At 36.0% G+C, this 22,515-nt stretch overlaps 2 protein-coding genes across 5 annotated transcripts in view; one reads left to right on the forward strand and one right to left on the reverse strand.

The window, feature by feature from the left end:
• The first annotated feature begins 12,711 nt into the window (after nucleotides 1-12,711).
• APG9 (autophagy 9 (APG9)) overlaps nucleotides 12,712-22,515 on the forward strand; it is a 33,484-nt gene continuing 23,680 nt past the window's right edge. For all 4 annotated transcript variants that reach the window (XR_016059772.1, XM_088872643.1, XM_006827434.4 and 1 more), the window contains exon 1: nucleotides 12,712-13,170. The gene's annotated coding sequence lies outside the window, so the exon portion shown is untranslated. The remainder of the gene's footprint in view (nucleotides 13,171-22,515) is intronic.
• LOC148781397 (uncharacterized) lies at nucleotides 18,649-21,199 on the reverse strand. The gene is made up of 2 exons (XM_088871064.1): nucleotides 20,548-21,199; nucleotides 18,649-18,740 (listed from the first exon to the last, which is right to left on the reverse strand). Exons 1-2 carry the CDS (start codon nucleotides 21,197-21,199, stop codon nucleotides 18,649-18,651), a joined length of 744 nt encoding a protein of 247 aa, XP_088727190.1.

Raw genomic sequence — 22,515 nt, forward strand, 5'->3', positions numbered from 1 at the left:
TAGCCAATAGTTGTCGGTTCAACAAATCTGGTGGAACTAACAAAGAATTGGCATGTGTGGTTTTCGAGTCCATATTAGCTGACCCCAAGGGAGCTTCTTGGTGTCTTGACTCGAGGGCCACGACCCATGCCACAAACACCAAGGAAGGTTACCATTCTTTCACCCCGTGGGGCCAGGACAGCAACATATTTATATGGGAGGAAATCAGAAGACCAATAATGTACTTGGAGTTGGAAACTTTGAGCTGAAACTAAAGAGTAGGAGCACATTGATCCTAAAGCAAGTACTTTATGCTCCTGATATGAGGAAGTGCTTCGTTTCAGTTCCTAAGATGTCTATGACTGGATTTATAACCACTTTCATTGGGGAGAAAGTGGTGGTCAAGAAGGATAAAGATGTGATCATGACTTGGCAACTTGTAAATGGGTTATTTACTATTGAAATAAAAGAAAACGTTGCTTATGTCTCGTCCCCTAATGAATTAGATGCTACCCTGTGACATATGAGGTTAGGACACATTAACATCAAACGAATGGAGAAATTAAAAAGGGACGGGATTCTTCAAAATTATAAGAGAGATTTATCGAAAATGTATGAGTCTTGTGTGCAAGGAAAACTAATAAGAAAAAATACCACCAAGGCAAAAAGAGCTACTAGCGTATTGAAAATCATTCATAGTGATATATGTGGACCTATGAATGTGACCATCAAAAGTGGAAAAATATATTTTATCTCTTGTATAGATGACCAATCGTGGTATGGTCATGTGTACCTTATTCATACAAAATTAGAAGCCCTAGAAAAATTCAAAGAATTTTAGGCCTAGGTAGAGAATCAAACCAACTTGAAAATTAAAGTCCTTAGAACCGATAGATGGGGAGAATATTCATCTGACCTTTTACAAGAATTGTGCATTGAAAATGGGATCATCCATCAATACCCCATGCCTTATACTCCTGAATAAAATGGTGTAGCTGAGAGAATGAATGTGACCTTAGTGGAAATAATAAGGAATATGATGGGGCATGCAACTCTCTCATCGGAGTTTTTGGGAGAAGCCGTATTAATGGCATGTTACATCCATAATCGGACTACCATAAAAGCTGCCCTACTTACTCCTCACGAAATTTTCACAGGTCATACTCCTTCCCTTGAACACCTAAAAGTTTGGGGTTGCTCAGCCCATGTCTTTATCCCACTTCAAAATATAACCAAATTGCAACCTAAAACTATCAAATCCATTTTCATTGATTAGGGGTATCGATTATGCAACCTTTAAACATGTGCGGTTATTGAAAGCCGTGATACTCACTTCTTCGAGGAAGAGTTCTTTGAAGCAAAGGTGAGTAGAAAACAAACTGACTTTTATGAAGATGCCCAAAACAAGGATGTAGTTCGAGACCCTGAACTTGAAACTTCCAAACCAACCCAACTTGATCCTGAACTCCTTATAAAAAGTGAACATTTACCTAAACGAAGATGCAGTAACCAAGTCAATAGATCACCTCTTTACCTAGAACATTTTGTCTACCTTGGAGAACATTTTGATAAGGTTGGGGAAGATCCAGATTCAGAACCTATAACTCACCATGAAGCCTTGACCTGTCTTGAAAAGAAATACTGGGTAGAAGCCATGAAAGATGAATATTTAACCAAAACCATGTATGGGAATTAGTTCCTCTACCTCCAAATCGTAAGGCCATTAGTTGTAAGTGGATTTTCAAGAAAAAGTTAAACTCTGAAGGGAAAATAGAAAAATACAATGTTAGGTTAGTTGTAAAGGGTTTCACCTAGAAAGAAGGGATAAATTATGTTGAAACTTTTTCCCTTGTTACCAAATTTCCATTCATCTTAATCTTTATAGCTATAACAGCCCATTTTGACTTTGAGGTTCATCAAATGGATGTCAAAACAGCCTTTCTAAATGGAGATTTAGAAGAAGAAATTTACATGATCCAACCTAAAGGATTTGAGAAGAAAGGGGAAGAGAACTTAGTATGCAAACTTAATAAATCCCTTTATGGCCTGAAACAAGTATCACGACAATGGTACATAAAATTCCAGGAGACTCTTGCTCTTGCAGGGTTCTCCACAAATAATGAAGATTATTGCATATATCAAAATGTCAGTGGGAGTAATGTGATCTTTATATTGTTATATGTGGATGATATGCTAACTATTAGTAGCTCAATTGCCCTAGTAGTAAAAACGAAAAATTTCCTTGCACAATACTTTGATATGAAGGATCTTGGAGAAGCTTCATATGTGTTAAGCATCAAGATCATAAGAAACATGAGAAAAAAGACTATCCAACTTTCTCAGGCAACCTACTGTAAGAGGATACTGGAAAAATTTGATATGAGTATGTGTAAGCCCATGTCTACCCCAATTGACAAAAAGATGAAGTTTAGTAATAAAACGTGTCCTACCGAAGACATGGATATAAGAGTCATGGAGAGAGTGCCATACAAGAGCGCAGTTGGGTCCCTTATGTATGCCATGACGGGGACAATGCCTGATTTGTCCTTTGTTATGAGTCTGGTGAGCCGTTTCTAAAGTAATCAAGGAGATGAGCGTTGGAAAGTTGTAAACATAATTCTCAGCTATTTAAAAGGATCCATGAACTATGCGCTCACATATAAGGGGGGAACTGAAGTAGCAATAGAGGGATATTCGGATGCAAGTCATCTCGCGGATCCAGATGATGCGAAGTCTACATCTGGGTATGTGTTTATGCTTGGAGGGGGTGCGATTTCTTGTAAGTCAAAGAAACAAGATATTGTGGCGTTGTCCACTATAGAATCCAAGTATGTGGCATGCTGTCTAGCAGCCAAGGAGGCCCTGTGGATTAAGAAGTTTCTTAATCAACTTAATTTTCATCATGTACGTTGTGAGGCAGTGCGAATTTTCTACGACAACACTGCGGCTATTTGTGTCTTTGAGGAGCCTCGATTTCACAAGAACTCCAAGCATATTAAGCCTTATTTTTATCACCTGATAAATGAGGTTAGATTGAAAGAGATCAAGATCAGCTACATATCTACAGATTTAATGATTGCAGACCCTTTGACTAAGGGAGTTGTCCCTAATGTGTTTGTAAGACAAGTGAGAAAGATGGGGATGAGAGAAAGTGAGGAAGAGATAATGTATGGCCTTAAAATACCAAGTGGGAGATGTTAAGTTTATGTGGCCATTAAAGGCTTTATGCGTGTGTATTGAAATACTTTTATTATAGTGAAACATAAACTCAGTGGGAGTGTGGTCCCTCGAGGACCATACTAAGCGAATGATGTTTGCTTATATCGGACTGTGCTTATGGATCTAGGCCAGTCGGTTGTAAAACTCAAAGTACCTGGGCATAAAGAGTTAACCGATGAGGGTTTTAGGTTAGCCTTTGATGAGGTCGGAGCTTACGCCTAAATGGGAGAGCCGAGGGATTGTGTGACCCTTGTGTGTGATAGTAGGCCTACTGAGACGGGGGCCAAAACCTCATCCATGTTCCATCACACGGCATGCATATTGATAGATCGTTCGGGAAAGCCAGATATCCACCTTTGGGTGAAGCGTATGGATGTGCGAGAGATACTTCTATGCACTATAGAGTTGTGGTCGTATCAGGTCGTGGTGACCTTGACTCGTCTCTAGGGGAGGACTTGTAATCCACAGACTGGGAATGTGACCCCTTGATTTATCGATCTAACTTTGGTGACCCGCTAACGAGCCCCTGCTTGGACTGTGGGTCATGGAAAATACTGAGTTGGTTCGATAAAGCTAGTGTGGTCTGTAGTCCACAGTTGAAGGTAGAGTACCCCATTGTTACAGATTGAATTCCTAAAACCATATGGATCATTTTCCCATCATATTAATTTAATTGTGTTTATTTTATTATTGAAATGATTTTAGTTTTATTATTTGAATTTTTATGAATCTCTCAATATTTTAATTATGATTTTTGAACTTATAAAAATACAGTTATTGATTTTACAAAGTTGTAAAAATTCAAATATATATTAATTCATTTTATTTAATTTTAAATTTTTTTTATAAAATTCCATGGGGGCCCAAAGTGTAGATGAGCGGCATGTGGGTGGGGGGCCCACATGTGCCACAAAGGGGTGATACGCTCCACCCTTTGGATTCCTCTTGTTTCTTTGTGATCAAGGTCTTTAATATTATGATAATTTTGATTTTAGGCATATAGTCAAATCTTGGAAAGGATATAGCGGCCATGGCATAGTTTGTAATATGATCAGTATGCTTTAAAAGGGATGTGGTCAATTTGAATAGATGGTAAACATTGACCTTATCTTGTTTAAAATTTTTTGTAGTATTTATTTACTTGATAATGTTTGGCATATCCTTATGGAATATGTGATATGATCATGTTATTTTTATGGAATGCATGATATCTATTTTATCTAAATATATTGGTGAGAAAATGGTCAATGCACCTTCTATAATGTTGATAGTCTATCTATGGAGGCTCAGATCTCTCACCCCACAAGTCACCTTGATCAACGGTACAGATTCAATCTCATGAAAGAGGCAAACTATGGGAAACCCTTGATCTTATTTTCTCTATAAATAGAGGAGTTCTTTTTCATCTCTAAAAAAATAACAACTTCTCTCTCTCTCTCTCCCTCACCAATTGTCTCTCTCTTTGAGGGGCACGCCCCACTCTCTCTCCTCTGAGTTTCTCTCTCTAACCCTCTCTATCCTAAAGTTTCAAAGGAGGGGCCACGCCCCAAATCCAGCTACTACTCTTTTTCTCCCTAGACCTAAGAAGAAACTAAAAGTTGTAGAAATTAGAGGGAAGCCTAAGTTATTTTTTGATGTTAGGGTTTTGTGGAGAATTAAGGGTAGTTACATAGTTTGGCTGAAATCAACTTTTCCTATTCGAGATTGAAGCTAAACCGCAGATCCCGCGCCATTAGATGCGGTGACTCGGTGTGGGGGTATAAGAAGCCCGGTTTACGTAATCTCCGACATCTTTATTTTATACTTACTTGTTCTTTATTTCATATTCTCGTGCACAGTATTTGGTTGTATGAATGGCATCAAGCAGTTGAGATTTTATTAATGTGTTATTTATTTTTGGAATTTTTATTATTTGTAATAAGATCATCTGTGATTGATCTTGTTGCCAAAATTAGAAGGGGTGATTATTATTAAAAAAAAAAATAATTATATTTCCCCAGCAAAAGACCACATAGGTCTTTCTTTCACTATAAACATATGAAAATTTTGAAAATTGACGTTCTAGAGAATATGTTGTAAGATGCATTATTTTTTAGACTCAAAATCTTTTTTTTTTTTTTTTCATGTTCATACATCTAGATGTCGAGATGATCAATTAGATGGTTTTTCAACATTAAAACAACCTTTGTCGATGGGTTTTTAAGGTACACCCTAATTCTACAATTTAAGGTTACAATCTTATATAAACTTTTTCTTCTGTCATTGTTACCCTGTTCATTAAAATTTGTTCCAAAATGTTTATGCATTGATCTATAAAAGCTATGACAAATTTTTTAGAATCAAAGCCAAATCCACCATTGTTTTTGAAGTGCTTTTCATTTAAATTTTTCGTTTTGATTTATACCTCCTATTACATGAAATCAATTATTTGATTGTCAAAAATTAAATTAAATGTTTTTTTCTTTATTTTTTTGCCTTGTTTCTCTTTTTCTTTTCTTTTTGGTTTAGCTACATTGACTTCCGGTTTTGATGGTCTAACTCAGGACCAGTGAGTCACCGGTTTGAGTTTTTATGCACTAAGGATAGGAAAGGTCTTTGGTGCAATGGTGAATGTAGTCAATGCAATTGTTAGATATCCTCCCTGACAATTGCATCACTTATTTGTAAGGAAATTTGTTTTACAAGTCAGCTGGCGCAAGAGCACGCTGACTTACGAACGTCCATCATAAAGTTGGACGTTGTATAAAGTGTACACTCTCATAGATTTCATATACATGGCGCACTAAAAATATACCAAAAAATATATATTTTTAATTTTAAAATTTTATTTTATTTTCATATTCATAATCACCTTGTAGATGATGAATCCATAAAAAATTAGATAAAAAAATCATATCTAAAATAGATTTTTATTTTTTAAAGTTTTTTTTTTTGTTCGAGATCATGGTGGTCAGGAAGATTATCTTTGTGAAATTTTGGATCCAAAATGTATCTCTAATGTGCTTTTTGGAGCACAAAAATATTGGACAGGTCCATAGGCTGGTACACCAGAACCATGTCCTTGACATTTCGTATGTCCTCATATACAAACCAGTAATCCCTCAAATATTGCAACCTATACAAATTCACAAAAAAGAAAGGCAAAATATATTTTGAGGGCAAATCTTAAAAAACAATTTTTATTATAAGGATATAAAAAAAATGATGAATATATTAAAATTCTTTTAAAATTATCTGTAATAGTTAAGACTTTTTTACACTTCTTTTTAGATCTATTTTATTTAGTTCATCTAGCATTTTGGATTGGGCTTTTAAAGGAGAGTTCCGCAATTCGAATTTGTCTTTGGTGGTTGGACCTTAATCCAATCGATCTCACTTGTAGAGATTATATTCCTCACTTTCATCTCCATCAACTAAAGTTCTACCTCCACATCATATGTACCTTGTTAGTGTCCTTAGAGAGTATCATGCTCAACACCAAGGCTGAAAAAGGCTTTCAATCCACATTGGATCAATTGATCAATATGCATTTCCCTATATATATATATATATATATATATATATATATATATATATATATATATATATATATATATATGGGTAAAGATGGGATTAGCCCACTAGCTCATATGAACATATGAGCTCAATGTCCCAGATTGATTATGGGCCGATCTAATTATCACAGATGTCTGATAGTATTTAAATTTTAGTTTTTTTTCTATAAATTCAAATCACTTGAAATTTTAGGTGTGCGTTCATAAAAAATACGTAAATCTTCAAAAAATATCAAAAAAATATTTCACATGAAATAAATTGACCAAAATACCCCTGAAAAGTTTCTTAGGGTATTTTGGTCATTTTTTCTTTCTGAATAATTTTTTTTTATATTTTTATTAGATGGGCCTTGATGAGAATAACACATACCTAAAATTTAAAGTGATTTGTATTTGTAAAAAAAAAAACTAAAATTCAAGCACTATCATACGTCTGTGATCCTCAGATCGGCCCAGATTCAATATGGGCCATTGGGCTCATATGTTCATATGAGTTAGTGGGCTGATCTTATCTTTTCTCTATATATATAACTGGAGCAGCTATAAAGAATAATTATATAGGTGGAATCTCAGTCGTCAGAACTTCAACATGTTGCTTAAAATGCATATCACTATATAAATTTTAATTTTCTTCTAGAAATCGGATCATAATGAAATTTGAGATATGTGTACTAAAAAATAGGATGCACAATTAAAATATATATAAAAAAAATATTTCCCAAAATATAAACGGATCGAAATACCTCTGAAAATGATAGGGGTAATTTGGTCATTTTAAATTATTGAAAATAATTTGTATATATTTTTATATGGTGTAAAATAGTATTAGGTATATACAACCAAAATTTCATCTTAATCAAATTTATAGAAAAAAAAAAAAAAACTTAAAATAGCAATATGTATTTTGAACCACTCGATGAACATCTGAGAGCTGAAATTCCACTTATATTACTATTCATTATAGCTGATATATATATATATATAAATGAAAATTATTTCATACGTGCTGGACCGCATTTCTACATATGCGGTCCAAAAAGTGTAAAGCATCCATCTAAAAGATGGATGCAAGTAGGTGTCCCATCTAAAAACATTGGGAACTAACGACTCAAATGTTTTTTTACTAGAATTATCATTTTTAGTTTTTAAATTTTATTATTTATTCATATTAATGATCTCTATGTTAGTGATTACATGTCCTTAAAAATTAAGTCTTAAAATCCATCTAAAAAATAGATTTATTAAGAGGCCCTCATTTCTATATATGTGGACTTGGCCGCATAGAAACTGGATCCATATATATATATATATATATATATATATATATATATATATATATATATATATATATATATGGGTAGTGATTTCAGGCAACGGTTGTATAGTAATATAATGCACTTTCTTATATCCTCATATCTTTTTAGGCTTACCCTTTGCTCTTTTGGAGCCTTCCACTTTAACAAACTCACACCTCTTAACCAGTGCCATACTAATTATGCACTGTACATGGCCAACCCACATAAGTCTACTCCCTCACATCTTATCTCCTATTTGTGCCACACTTAAAATTTATTAAATATTCTCATTTTTAAATTATATCCCTTATTGTCTTGCCACTCATATATCTCAACATCCTCATCTCCACTACACTCATTATATGGGTATATTGTTTTTTGACCTCATAACATTATGCCCCATAGAGCAAAGCTTGTCTCATAGTTATCCTACATAACTTGTCTTTCAACTTCATTGATATGTGACAATCGTATAAAATTTTGGTTGTACATCTCTACTTTGTTTTCCGACTGTAATTCTATGTGTGACATCTTTATCAATCTCTCAATTTTTTTAGATAATCGATTTAAGATATCGAAATTGCGCTCTTTTTGGTATTACTAGGCAGTCAATTTTAATTACTTCATTGTCTCTACTCCTATTATTACTAAACTTGCATTCCATATATCTTTTCGTAGTCTGGCTAATTTTAAAACCTTTAGATTTTAGAATATTCCTCTAAAGTTCTAACTTTATATTTGACACTGTTTCGGATCTCATTAATCAAAACTATATCATTTGCAAACAACAAGCATCACAATACCTCATCATGTAGGTGTTTAGTTAAGTCTTCCAGAACTAAGACAAATAGGTATAAGCTCAATGCTAGCCCTTGATGTAGACTTATTGTCACTGAAAACTCACTCGTCTATTCACTAGTTGTTAAGAAACTAGTTAGCACTCCATCAAACATATCTCTCACAAAGTTGATATAGTGTTTAGAGACTCATTTCTTTTCCAATACCCACCAAATCAAATATCAAAGTACGCTATCATAAATTTTATCCAGATCAATAAATACCATGTGGAGGTCATTTCTTTTCACTCTAAACTTCTTAATCAGTTGCCTAAGTAGGAAAATAGATTCGGTTGTTGACATTCCTAGCTTAAAATCGAATTGGTTTTCTAATATACTCATTTCATGCCTTTGTCGTTACTCAATCACTTTCTCCTAGAGCTTTATAGTGTGGCTCATAAGTTTGATCCCTAGGTAATTCGCATAGTTCTGTATGTTTCTTTTGTTAATGTAAATAGGTACATTTAACATGTCATCTATTTTATTTAATTAATTTTTAAATATGTATATATAAAACATAAATAATTGAGTCAAAGTAGTTGTTACCTTAGTTGGGCTTTGCTAAAGGGTGAGATATTGATGTGTTAACTTAAACAACCTATTTTATGGGTTGCCCACAGAGGTTCTAAAATCCAATGGGTAGATTTTTGGTAAATGAAGAGCAAGAGAAAATTAAAATAGTAACAAGAAGACAACAAGCAAAAAAAAATAAACAGATAAAAAATAACAAAAAAAAAACTAGAATTTTATGTAGTTCGGTTTAAATGTTACCGTACGGGCCAAGATGATTGACAAATTTTCATTAATCAATTGAAATAAATTACAAAATGGCTTTTACTTGAGAGAAGAACATACGAACTCAAATGTCTCACAAAACCTTTCTTTATATTTATAGGGAAAAGTTATGTTAGGATAAGCATAATCCATCATTGTCTTTCTTTTTTATGAGCTAAAACCAATAAACTTGTAAGATAATTCAAGCTTAGGATTCCTATACCTATATAAAAAAAACAAAGTATTCCTTAAGACCTAAAATTCACTTTTTAATTTAGGAAATCTAAACCAATCCCCAGAAAACCCAATGTTTGATCTTTAGATCGGAAATTTCACAGGTTGGTAATTTCAACCATGAAGATTATGAATATGAAAAATAAAAAATACTTTTATAAAAATATGTTTTGAACTTTTTCTTTTGCACTTTTTTTGTCCCTTCACATATCATCAAATTTGCACCGTTTTTAGAGCCACCAAAAAAACGAAGAGAAAAAGATCAACGCTTTGATTCAAGACATCTTTTAACTCATGACTCTACACAAGGGTAGACTCACAATAGACGTTTTGTTGAAAGTTTAAACCGCTAGCGTTTGCTTTAACGAATGATTTTAAAAAATGGATAAGTGATCCGGATCAAGCACCCAAAAATTGGTTTGGATTGGTGAATCGACAGCTTGGATTGTCATTCCACAGTACAAAAAAAAGTCAACCAACAAAAAAACACGTAAAAAAACAATGAACAGGTAAAAAACCGATCTAGATAAGTAAATTGATTGTTAGGATCGCCACAAAATTTTTGATTTCTTTTCATATTAGGTCGTTTTTCTATATATACGCATAACCATAACAGGGTGACCGATTTCTAGATCAGATCAGGCGATTCTGTGATGAGCGACGTTTTCTTAGATCACTTATTTTAACTATTAAATCTGGATCGATAAATTTCTTAAAAAAAAGAAAAAGAAAAATTACAACCTTACAGATGAAGCATAAAATTTTACTCTCTCGATTCATAGATGGGTTATTTCAACTTGGGACTAGGGAACAACGTCTACTTTGTAGGATTCCTCGAAATAGACATATTATGTGCACAAGCCGCCATGTGTTGGCAAGAAATTTATATCACGTGTTTCCAAAGAAAAATATATTTAATAAACAAACACAATGACCTTGACCTTTCCCCAAAATAACGTCCTCTATCCTCTTTCTTAAGCCCATTCAGGCGGTTGCTAAGGAACCGACCGATTGTAATTTGGGTCAGTTTCAGTGACTGACTAGGTATTTATTAAAAAATAAAAAAAATTATATAAAATCAAAAAAAAAGAAGAGAGATTTTGTTTATAATGTATTTTTAATTATTTTTATCATTAAAATAAAGATTGAAGGAAAAATTACAAAAAACACTCTAAAATGAATTATCTATGCAACTTACCCTACCCTAATTTTTTCTCTCATTTTTTTCCCAAGACAACCATTCCTCGCGAAACCCCTCAAGGTAAAAACTTTTTATTTTTTGGACGCAAATGCCTTTCCCGTACAAACCAAATCAATTCAAGGGTCCCAAGTAGCGTATTGCCAGAGCGCGTCTTTGCACTGAAAGAGAGCGTATTTGCAATGCCAAAGCGCGTTCTCATAATGCCGGATTGCTGTGGCTTAGAACTGCATTGCCGAAACGCTTGTTTATACTGCCGGAGCGCGATCCTCTATTGCTGGAGCGTTGTGGCTCCAGGGACTTCATTACCGGAGCGCGTATTTGTACTACTGGAGCGAGTTCTCATGATGCCGGTGCATCTCAGACTTGCATTGTCGGAGCGCACATTCAGAATGCCGGAGTGCGTGTTTGTACTACCGGAGCATGTGTGAAAACATGAGAGAGAAGGCCATGTGAAAACAAACAAAGGTAGTTTAGTTTTATTTCATGCGACTTTTGAGTTGGGGGGTTATTTACGAAGAAAGGTTGTTTGGGAAAAAAGGTAAGAGAAAAGATTGAAGTGGAGTAAGTTGCATAGATAGTCCATTTTAGGGTTTTTTTTTATTATATAATTTTCTCAATATTGAAAATTGTATTGGTTATTAGTACTTATTTTTACAATTTTTCATTTTTTTTGAAATTTTCAAAAATACCCTTGGACACAAATCAATTCTTTAAAATTTATTTCTTTCATTAATTTTCAATTTCATATGCGCTATTCAAATATATTTTTCATATTTTATTATATTTTTTTGTATTTTTTTAATTTTTAACACTTTTTTGACCGCTTAGGACTTGCTCAGTTAGAACGGTTGAACTGATTGGCTTATCTAAACCATTCCATTTCGATTTTTCTTGAACTGAATTGATATGTGCAGTGTGGGAAAGCGTGAACCAAGCATGGAACTCGACCTAGGCCGGGTGCAACCTGATTTTTTTCAAAAATATGATAAAAAAAAAATATTTCTTTTTATATTTTTTCAAAATATGATAAAAATATATTTTAAATAAATTTAAACAAAACACAAAAAAATGAGGTTAAAAAAAATGAAAAACTAGATTTTGAAAATTAATTTGTATCTGGAGGTTTTCTAAAAATAATCCAAAAAAAAGAAAAAATCTAATTAATGATGAAATTTTTTTTTCAATCATTGTCAAAATGATAGAAAATATATTATAAATATATTTCTTTTAGATTTTTATAATTTTTATAATTTTTTTTAAGATCTCAAACTTGGACCACCAAACTCGAGATGTCACCAAGCTAACTGGCTCGGTAGATCCAGATACATCCAGGTTAAAAGAAACCCGACAGGATGGTCGAAAAAACACCTGAATAGGAAGCCCTCGGGTAGGTCAGGTAGGGGTTCAACCCTTGCAGTCAGACCCCCTAAACTCATACCAACTCGCCTCGTGGCCAATTCCGAGTACCCCAGCGGGTTTTATCTAATCGGATGACGAGGATTCAGCTTTCTCACTTGTAGGGTCTCTTTCGATATTAGTTTCCACGGTGGAGTCGAGTTTTGTAAATTTCTAGAATCATGCGCTTTTTGCATATTAATGTTTATTTTGAACGCGTAACCAAAGTTAAATAATAAAATTTCCGATTTTTACGAATTCTCTCATTCCTCTCGAGTCTCTGGCGTCTCGCCCGCTGGACAGAGAGAGAGTCACAATTTTCTAGAGAGAGAGACACACAATTTTAGAGAGAGAGAGAATTTTAGATAGAGAGACGCAATTTTAGAGAGAGAGAGAGAGTCACAGTTTACGTGTATCCAACTTAGAGAAGGCCTCCAAAACCAAATCTCTTCCACGTATTTTGCGGAGTCCCCTTCCTTTATTCCTCTCTCTAAGAGGAATAAAACCCACATCGAATTTTATATATATATAAACCCTTGTCGCCCTTTTTTGTTTTTTCCTGATATCTCAATCACACGCGCTATTCTTTTGTTGTAATTGTTTTTTTGGGTTCTCCAGTGGCTCATCCTAACTGCGACTGCAATTCTGATTTCCTCATGATATTGACCTGAACCGATGCAAAGGTATGATTATGCTTCTAATTCTGAGTATTTATATGTGAATTCAAGCTGTTTCTTTGTCTATTCCAGTAAATTTGCTTTATTCTATGACAATTATCGTCAGGGTATTGAATTTTCTGATTTTTGTTGTGCTATCGAGCGAAATTTGCCTTATTTTCCAAATCTGGTGAGTCTGGTTATTGGATTTCCTTTTTGCTGTTGTTTGTACTCCTATTATCATGTCTCTATGTGGAATTGTGACTTTAAATATGGGTTCACTTGGTTGGGTGTGAATATCTTCCGTGTTCTTTCATGGAATATGTTCTCAATTAGCTGGAGGCCTTTGGGGATGTGGTATGTTGTTTCAAGTCATCCAGTGTAATAGAGGTTTTTTAGTTTAGGTTAGGTGAGTTAATGAGTTATGAACTTGGTTCTGTTGAAGTAAAGCGTATGTTTTACCAAAGACTTCAACTTTACACATTCCGAGAACTAAGTGTAATTGTTTGTCATTTTTATGTCAAGGCTATTCCCAATTTCTTATTTTTATTTCTTGTTTATATTTGTTGTTCAGCAATTGCTGGTGAGCTAACACTTGAATCATGAGAATGAGACACCCATGCATATTATAGTCAAGAACCTTAACGTAAGTCAAATATGGCCAAGGCATTGATCACAAGATTTACATGGATATAGGTTTCTAAGCATATCATAAAAGGTAGAGCTTTTCAACATTAGTATTTATATTGGCAATAAATTGCCCCACTTGTGGCTAATATTAACAGTTCAGAGAGTCTTACCTTTTTTTCTTTCTTATAATGGAGACTCTCAATTTCACCCAGATAAAACATATAACATTAGATTCGATGCAGATTTATTGAGAAGTATTGCCTTAAGGGTATGTTTGACAACACAAGATTTGGATATTCAAATTTTTAGACATATGAATAAAGGCATTGCCTTGCTTTGATTTTATATTATCATGATATGTCTTTTTATGTGCGTATTTGAAGTCTAACTATATTTAAAATTTTTCATAAATTTGAAAATTTTGGACTTTATGGCTGACAAAGTTATAACTTTATTTATTTTTATATTTGGTACATATTTGAGAACGGCTTTCCAGCCACACCTTCCAAGCCTGTTGGTAATGGAGTTATTTTAGGGAAGGTATATCATTTCAGAGAAGGTAAATCCCAAACCTGCAAACCCCTAATTCATCTACACTCCTATCGTGCCATCATGCCATTTCTCAGCGCTGCTTCCATGGCACAAACCAAAGCCTTCTCGTTAGCACTATCTTCCTCCTTACGTGTATAGAAGAATGCTCAAACAAAGTGCCTATCCTCAACCATCACGAATTGTGCTTTTGAATCAAAGGAGAGGTCTGCCCAAACTCTCCATCGTAGAGATCTTGGCGTCTCACTTAGAAATTTCTGGTTGCCATTCTTCTCGCTCTACTCCAAAAACACCTTAAAAAATAAATCTCCCTCTCCATTGATCTCCTGGGTTTAAAATCTACCTCTCCATTGACCTCCCTCACTTTTCTCCACAAAAACATGGCCACCACGCCACCCAAATAGCTTATACCCAAATCTCTCTCTATTTCTTCCCCACCGAGGCAGGTTCCTCTCTCTCTCTCATATCCTACCCTTGAGGAACCAAATCACTCTCTCTCTATCCATCCCTATCTCTTATATGTTACGCTTGAGAAACCAACCCTCTCTCTTGCTTTCTTATATGTTATGTTCGAGAAAACAATTCACTATCTCTAGCCATCCCTCTCTCTCTCTCTCCTACAAACTCTTTATCTTTGCCTTCCTTTGGCAATTCAGTTATTTCAGAAAAGCAAAAACACAAACCTGTAAACTCTTTATCTTTGCCTTCCTCTAGCAATAGAGTTAATTCAAAGAAGTAAAAACCCAAACCTGTAAACTCTTTATCTTCACCATCCTCTGATAATAGAGTTACAGGTCTTCGTAATGGAGTTATTTCAGAGGAAAAAAACCCAAACCTGTAAACTCTTTATCTTTGCCAACCTCTCGTAGTGGAGTTACAGGTCTTCTTAATGGAGTTATCACAAAAAAGAGAAAATCCATGCCTCTAACGTTTTTGCGTTCTTCAGCTAATGGCAATGAAGGCTTGAGAGAGACAAGGAAGAGTACCATGAAATAGTGTGAGAGAGATATCAGGGTTTAGAAGGTCTCTGTTGAGGGGGGGAGAGAGAGGGTCTCTGATTAGATAGAGGCAGAGGGTTTCAATTGAATGATAGGAAAGGGGCTGTTGGACGGGGAGGGAGAGAGAAAAAATATGGTTATGAGTGGATGAGAGAGGGAGAGAGACGCAATAAATTTTGACGCTAGAACTGAATCCCCCAAAATTCAACTACGATTTGAATTTTTGGGGATTGGGATATTTGGAGGTTATCTGAATATAAGAAGATAGACTTTGGTCCTATCAAACAGGGCATAGTAACTTGTATAATTCCAATTACTATAGAGTTTATATTATCCTGAAATATTAGGATATTAGGGGGTTGTCAAACAGACCCTAAGGGGTTTTCCAAGGAATTGGGCGCCTTTAGTTTACTTTCATCATTGGCAATCATGGTCTGAAGTATAGAATCCTCCATCTCCTCAGGCTAGGCAGGTCCTAATCCTCAAAACCATTATGCGCTTGTTCAAATATTGCAGGTGAGAACTGCTTTCAGAGAAAATTTTCTGAGATCCATGTTTCATCATTTCTTTCTTGGTACAGGAATATTCGTTCTCCATGGATATCGGGCAGAAATTTTCTTCTAAAGTTGTGTGCTTTAGAGTCGTTAATAGACACCTTTCATCTACTTATTTAGAGATTTGGCTGTTGACTTTGACCTTCTGTCAATTGAGTATTGTCTAAGGTTACCATTTAGATGGAGGCAAAGCTGTTTGGGGCAATCACTGACATGAATCAAGGTATAATTCCAGAAAGTGTCTCAACCGATTTCTGCACTGATTTCTTAGTCCTTCTGATCCTTTGTAGAAACAAACGGTTGGACACGATAGTCAATGGTACGCTATGGAAGCCTCTTGTACAATCTCGAGAGTGCTAACTTATTTGGTCTTGGCTTCCTAATCTTATCTGTTATGCAGCGTGTATGAGATGAACAAATCTCATGAGCTACCCGGGCTCCATCTACTCCTTCCAAAATTACGTAGTCTGAGAGCTAAACCAGTCCTTCACTAGGCTATAGGTTCCTTTGATTCTTGAATCCCTAAGTCTCGGACAACTGGAATCCATCCAAGATTCTTACTCCTCTGAACCATTTGATTGGAGCAACTGTTTTCACCATCTCATGCATGAATTATTGCCACACTCCTATTACCTGGACTATACATCAATGCTTCTAGTACTATGATTCCTCGCCAACTTTTCATGATCCACAAGGCATTAAAAAGCAATCAAATGACCCTACTTTGGTTTTGGAAGTGAATTAGTATATTTTCTACTTGTGCTAGGAGGTGGATGTTGAACTCTTGCTCTTTGTGTATCTCCTTGTCCTGCTTGTTGGTCCTAGGAAGGGAGCATAACACTATTGAATGGAAGCTTGAATATGCTTATATAATTTGCTTAGGTCTGAGCTTCATTTAGAAAGTAGTGAACTCTATGCGTTTTTGTATAAATTAAAATCATAATTCTTGTTCAATGAAGGACATAGTCATTACATTGAGCTTCTTGGTTTGTGGCACTATTGTTCAGGACTCAAGTCTTAGCTTACTCACCCCTATAAAAAGAATAAGAGGGGGAATGGTCATCAAGAATCGGGGGAAAATTGAGGATTTTATCATGGAAATGCAACAAATAGAAGCTCTCACCACCCCCTAGGCCATTGATTAAATAGCAATCTCTATAGTTCATATGTAAAAACCTTATCGACTGGATCCTTTTGGATATAATTATGTGTCATTTTCTAGACTATGTGAGACTTGGATTCTCACCTCAATGAACTACTTGGCCTTGAATTGTTAAGGAATATCAAATGTATTATTTGGTGTTCATCTATTGTGAGGTGTTCTATTCATGATGATGGACAGGGGGATTCTACTTATCATCCAAGACCTGGAGGGTGATAAAGATGAGTATTTTGTGACTTGTGAAACAAAGGGAGTATTTTAGAATTCATTTGTGGCATTTGTTGTGCCCCAGTGAGGCAAAGGATGATTATCTCAATGTGATTCAGTGTTTCAAAAAGCGGACCGCCTCGCCTAGACGGTTCCGTGGGCCTGGGCATATCGCTCAGGCCTAAGCGCCAAAAAAAAGCGGATATCCCTGGGCGCCCACCTAGGCACCCGAGAACCCGCCTAGGGGCGGAAATGTCCCTCGTTGAGGGTATTTTTGGATCATTTTTTTAATACTAAAGGTGCAAAATTGTGGGTTTTAGGTTCATTTGAACCTAAAACCCATTAGAGCCTAATTTAGAGGGAGAAAAACCCAAAAAACAAAAATTTTACTGGGCCGCCCAGGTTTTGGGCGCCTGCCTAGGTGCCGCCGAACGCTTTTTGAAACGTTGATTTGATTAAATGACTTCTTGAGGTTAGAGGCTTCCCATGGAGATTACTGGAAACGTGCTAGGTTACAATTTTAAAAGAAAAAAATTGGGAAAGAGAAGCATAAGCACTCTATTATCAAACACAAATAACAAGTACTCACTTTTTCTTTTGTTTTTTTGTTATCTTACGGGCTTGGAATGTCAGATCTTATGGCAATAAGTGTTTGGGCTATAGATACCTCTTGAGGCCTTTGCTGCTAACATCTGGGGTAAGAAGCAAATAAAATGGATTTAAATCAATGAGTTGTGGAAATTAACGTACAACCCAATAGTAGGGCAATTGCTCTAGATCATGTAATAAAAGAGAGGAAAGAAAATCTGGTGATCTATGGCGCCACACAGTAGCACTGGGGCCAGCAGATGCCCTCTTAGCAAGGGCATCTACAACTATGTTTGCCTCCCGAAAAACATGTGTAATAGACCATCGATGAGAAAAAGTCTGGTGCAGCAATTATCTGCAATCTTCTTTAGCTACCATGGAGCACTGCATCGATTTTGAATGACATTCACAAGCAAGACTGAATCACTTTCTATCTGTATTGGAAAGCAATTCCTTTGATGAACCAATTGAATTCCTTCCTCTAGTGGCAAATATTCTGCATGGTTATCAGAAGCAAAACCAAAATGCTTTGCAAAAGCAGCAATGAGACTGCCCTCTATGTTCTTGATGACTCCACCACCACCTGCTAAACCTGGATTTATCAAGGAAGCACGATCACTATTGAGCTTGTAATTCTGAGGAAAAGACCACGCCATCGGAATAAGGGATTCTGACCTCATCTGACGTCAAGTTATCTGAAGATTATCAATTATGGCATTTTCTGATAAATGGAAAGACCACTTTTTAACTTTTGCTAGTGCCTGAACATGTAAGGTAATCCGTTTCACACTAAGCTCTCTCTTAGTGGGTCTTGACTTCAAGACTCTTCTGTTGCGCTCTTACCATAGAAACCAAATAGCAGTAAAAAAGATGGAAGACCAAATATTACGAAGTCCATGTGATTTAAACCTGAAAAATAACCTCCACCTAAGTAAATCAGGGACAAAAGTACCAAGGACAAACCGTTTTTTACATTTCCAAGCTAATGATCTCCATACACCTTGTGCAAAAGCACATTGGAATAATAGATGGACAAGGCTGTCATCATGGTTGCTACAACATGGACATAAAGAGTCCAGTTGCCTACCCTGCTGCTACAATAAAAATGAGGTGGGCAATCGATTATGCAAAGCCAGCCATGGGAACTATTTCGCCCATGGGTGGCATTTAGAGGACCGAAGTGTATGGAAAATAGGTTGTGATGAACCTTGATGCCTGATAAAGTCCCATGCCCCTTTAATAGAAAATAGGCCATTAGCAGAGGGAATCTAGACCAGTGAATCCTTTTTGGGCTGTAGAGGAAGAGTATAATTCTCAACCTCCCTCCATATATTTCTCAAAAAATCAGATGTGGGATGTGATAGAACCCAAGACTGAGGTGAACTTCTGCTAAAGTCTGAAATCCTCCTCCCTATACATTGCCTTTCAAGTGAAATAAGCCAAGTAAAATCTCCTTCCATGCATGAGAACATCTTCTTCGTTCAGCCTCATATAGAGGAATTTCTATAATATCGATGTTTGAAGAACCATGCCAACAACGAGGATGGATTTTCCAAAATCCTCCATGCTAACTTCATCATTCCTGCAATATTGAAATCCTCCATTTCCCTTATCCCAAGACCTCCTTCAGCCAGAGTTAGACACACTGTTTTCCATTTTATAAGATGAACACCTTTTTTCTCTTCTTCACCGGCCCATAAGAAGTTCCTCTGTATCATATTACATGTTTTCTTTGAAAGAATAAAAGATAATAACCAGAAAACTGCTGATGCTCCGGGTACAGACTTAAGCAACTGAAGTCGACTTGCATAAAAGAGGCATAAAGGCTGCCATGACCCAATCTTGCCGAACACCTTACCCACCAGACTATGGCAATAACTGTGCCTCAGATGTCCACGAAATAATGGTAGGCCCAAATAGCAGACTGAGAGGACTACTTCAACAAACTTTAACTCCCTCAGAATTCTCCCACGTCCTTCCCGTGAAGCATAAAAAAAAAAAAACCTTGCGTTTAGATGAATTCAAGTACTCCTTTCAAACTTAGAAATAAGTTCACGCATAGCAGTGGCAGAAGAAATGGATGCCTCACAGAAAATAAGCACGTCATCAACATAAAAAAGATGAGAGACCCCATAGTCACACCCTGAAGAAAACGCCCTGGGAACCATGCCTTGGAACATGGCACAATCAAGCTGCCTACTAAAGAAATCCATTGCCTACAAAAATAGATAAGGAGATAGAGGATCCCCTTGCCTCAAACTTCTCTTCCCTTTGAAATATCCGTTGGGTGAGCCATTCCTCAAAACAGAGAAGGAAGAAGTGGAAATACACAAGCGAACCCATGAAACAAATAACTCAGGAAAACCCAAATTATGCATCCTACCCACAATAAAATCCCAAGAAACCCTGTCATAGGCGCTGCTCAAATCGATTTGCAGACACATTTTAGGCCGAGTTGCATTCCTTTGGCAAAAAGACATAAGTTCATGTGCCATAAGAATATTATCTGTAATAAGCCTACCTTTCAAAAATGCAGCCTGCCTAGGGTCGATAAAATCATCAAGAACAACTCATAGCTGATTATAAATTATTTTGCTGATGATTTTGTACAAAACATTACACAACGCTATAGGTTGAAAGTCTTTCATCACCTTAGGTGCATCCACTTTAGGAATCAAACATATAAAAGTGGAATTGAGTTACTTGAGAAGCTTACCTTTAGTGAAGAAATCTTTAAAGGTCAGAAAATGATCCTTTTTAATGACTTCCCATCCACACTTGTAGAATTCCATTGAAAACGCATCAGGACCTGGGGCACTTTCATTTTTCATATCCCAAATGCATTCTTTGATCTCCTCCATATTTACTACGTCCACTAATTTGTCCCTCTGAGAAGAATTGAGATGAAATGGCAACAAGAACTGATCAACCATGTGCAGGTCAATATTGCTCTCCTGAGCCAATAGGTCTTTGAAATAGCCAATCATATGATTTTCAATGTCAACCTCAGTAGACAAAAAATTCCCATGCTGATCTTTCAAAGAGATAATTCTATCATTCCTCCTTCTCACCACAACCGATAGATGAAAATATTTGGTACTGGAGTCCCCCTCTTTGAACCAATTTTGATGTGATTTTTGCCTCCAGAATCTTTCTTCATGGCCCAGACGAGTTTGTAATTTCTGAGTACATTCTTTTTCCTCAGATATTAATATCTCATTGTTAGGATCCGTGTGTACGCTATCATGCAAAGATGATAGTTGATGTCGAACTATTGCAATGGATTCCCCAACATAGCCAAACACATCCTTGTTCCATAACCTAAGGTCAGCCCTAACCGTCTTAAGTTTAGCAACAAAGCGATACATGGGTGTCCCCGCCACTATAACATCTAAAAAACCGTGATGCTGGTTCCACATATAGAACCCCACTGGACCCAAATCAGAAATAGAGACGAGTAAGGGACAATGATCTGAGGTGCCTTTAGGGAGTAACTGGATATTGGATTCAGGGAAGGCCAAAACCCAATCAGTAGTTGCTAATGCCGGTCCAACCTTCTTCTAATGCATCTTCTGCTCAATTGGTTATTAGACCAAGAGAACCACCCTCTGACTACACCAAGATCTGCCTTTAGAAATCCATAGTTGAAATTAAAAAATTGGCATCTTTGACAAAAAATAATGTTTTGCGAATCGAAGTTTATTTTCACTTTTACATGCCTTGGGGATCGAAAGTGGCATATCAGCCCTACACCATAAAATTCCTCAGCTTATTGCTAGAACCAAAAAGTGTACTTTTGTTTTGGCTGCATGTTTTAAGTTGGATTTCTTGGATATGGCTATTGTTTAAGATGATCTAAGAATGGTAAGGACCTTAAACTTTCCCTTAACCCGTCCCAAGCCCGGGTAAAGGGGGTGGGTTGTGTTAGATACGCAGCCAACATAAAACTTTACCAAAACTTTTCATAAATCCGGAATATGAGCCAACCCCAATTAGTTGGGAAAAGGTTCTGACGATGATGATGATTGCTATTGTTTAAGAGCTCGCTTATCACTCTGTTTATTTGGCCCTATGTGTCATTCTTATCACTTTTGACTAATGTGCTGCTGATCCTTACTTTACCCTTCTATATCAGTCTTCCAAGATGCACCTAGGCATATTCAAAATCCCAACCTAAATGTGGGTTATATGAGCATAAAAGGCCCAACCTAAAGAGCCATATGGAAAACTTAAGCACAAGTAATGTAGCAGATAGATGGAATATAGAATGAGTCACTCAAGAATACGGAATATGGAAGGATAACCATGATTATGTGAGGAAGCTAATGCATAAGAACCTGATTTTTTTCACTATAAGTTACACTAGTCGTATGGTGTGTACGCACTGCAGATTCAATTATGCAGGACAAGGAATGCACTACCATTTGTATCACCCTGAAAATGCCTTTTTTTTTTGGGTAAGTACCTTGAAAATGCATTACCACCAACTAGTGGTAGTACTAAGTATTATACTCCAGACATTACAATATTTTGCTAGGATGTAGAATTTTGGGTCCTTTCCTAATTTTTTTAGTCAATTGTGTGTTTTTCCCATGTTAATGTTACAACAAATTTGTAAAAGTAAAAAAAAAAGCAACAACTTAGGCTGCTTTGATGGGTACCATGCTCAACCTTTGTAAAGCCA

The sequence above is a fragment of the Amborella trichopoda genome, chromosome 7, assembly GCF_054954075.1.
Source record: "Amborella trichopoda isolate Santa Cruz 75 chromosome 7, AtrichopodaSantaCruz75HAP2 v2.0, whole genome shotgun sequence".
NCBI lineage: Eukaryota > Viridiplantae > Streptophyta > Magnoliopsida > Amborellales > Amborellaceae > Amborella > Amborella trichopoda.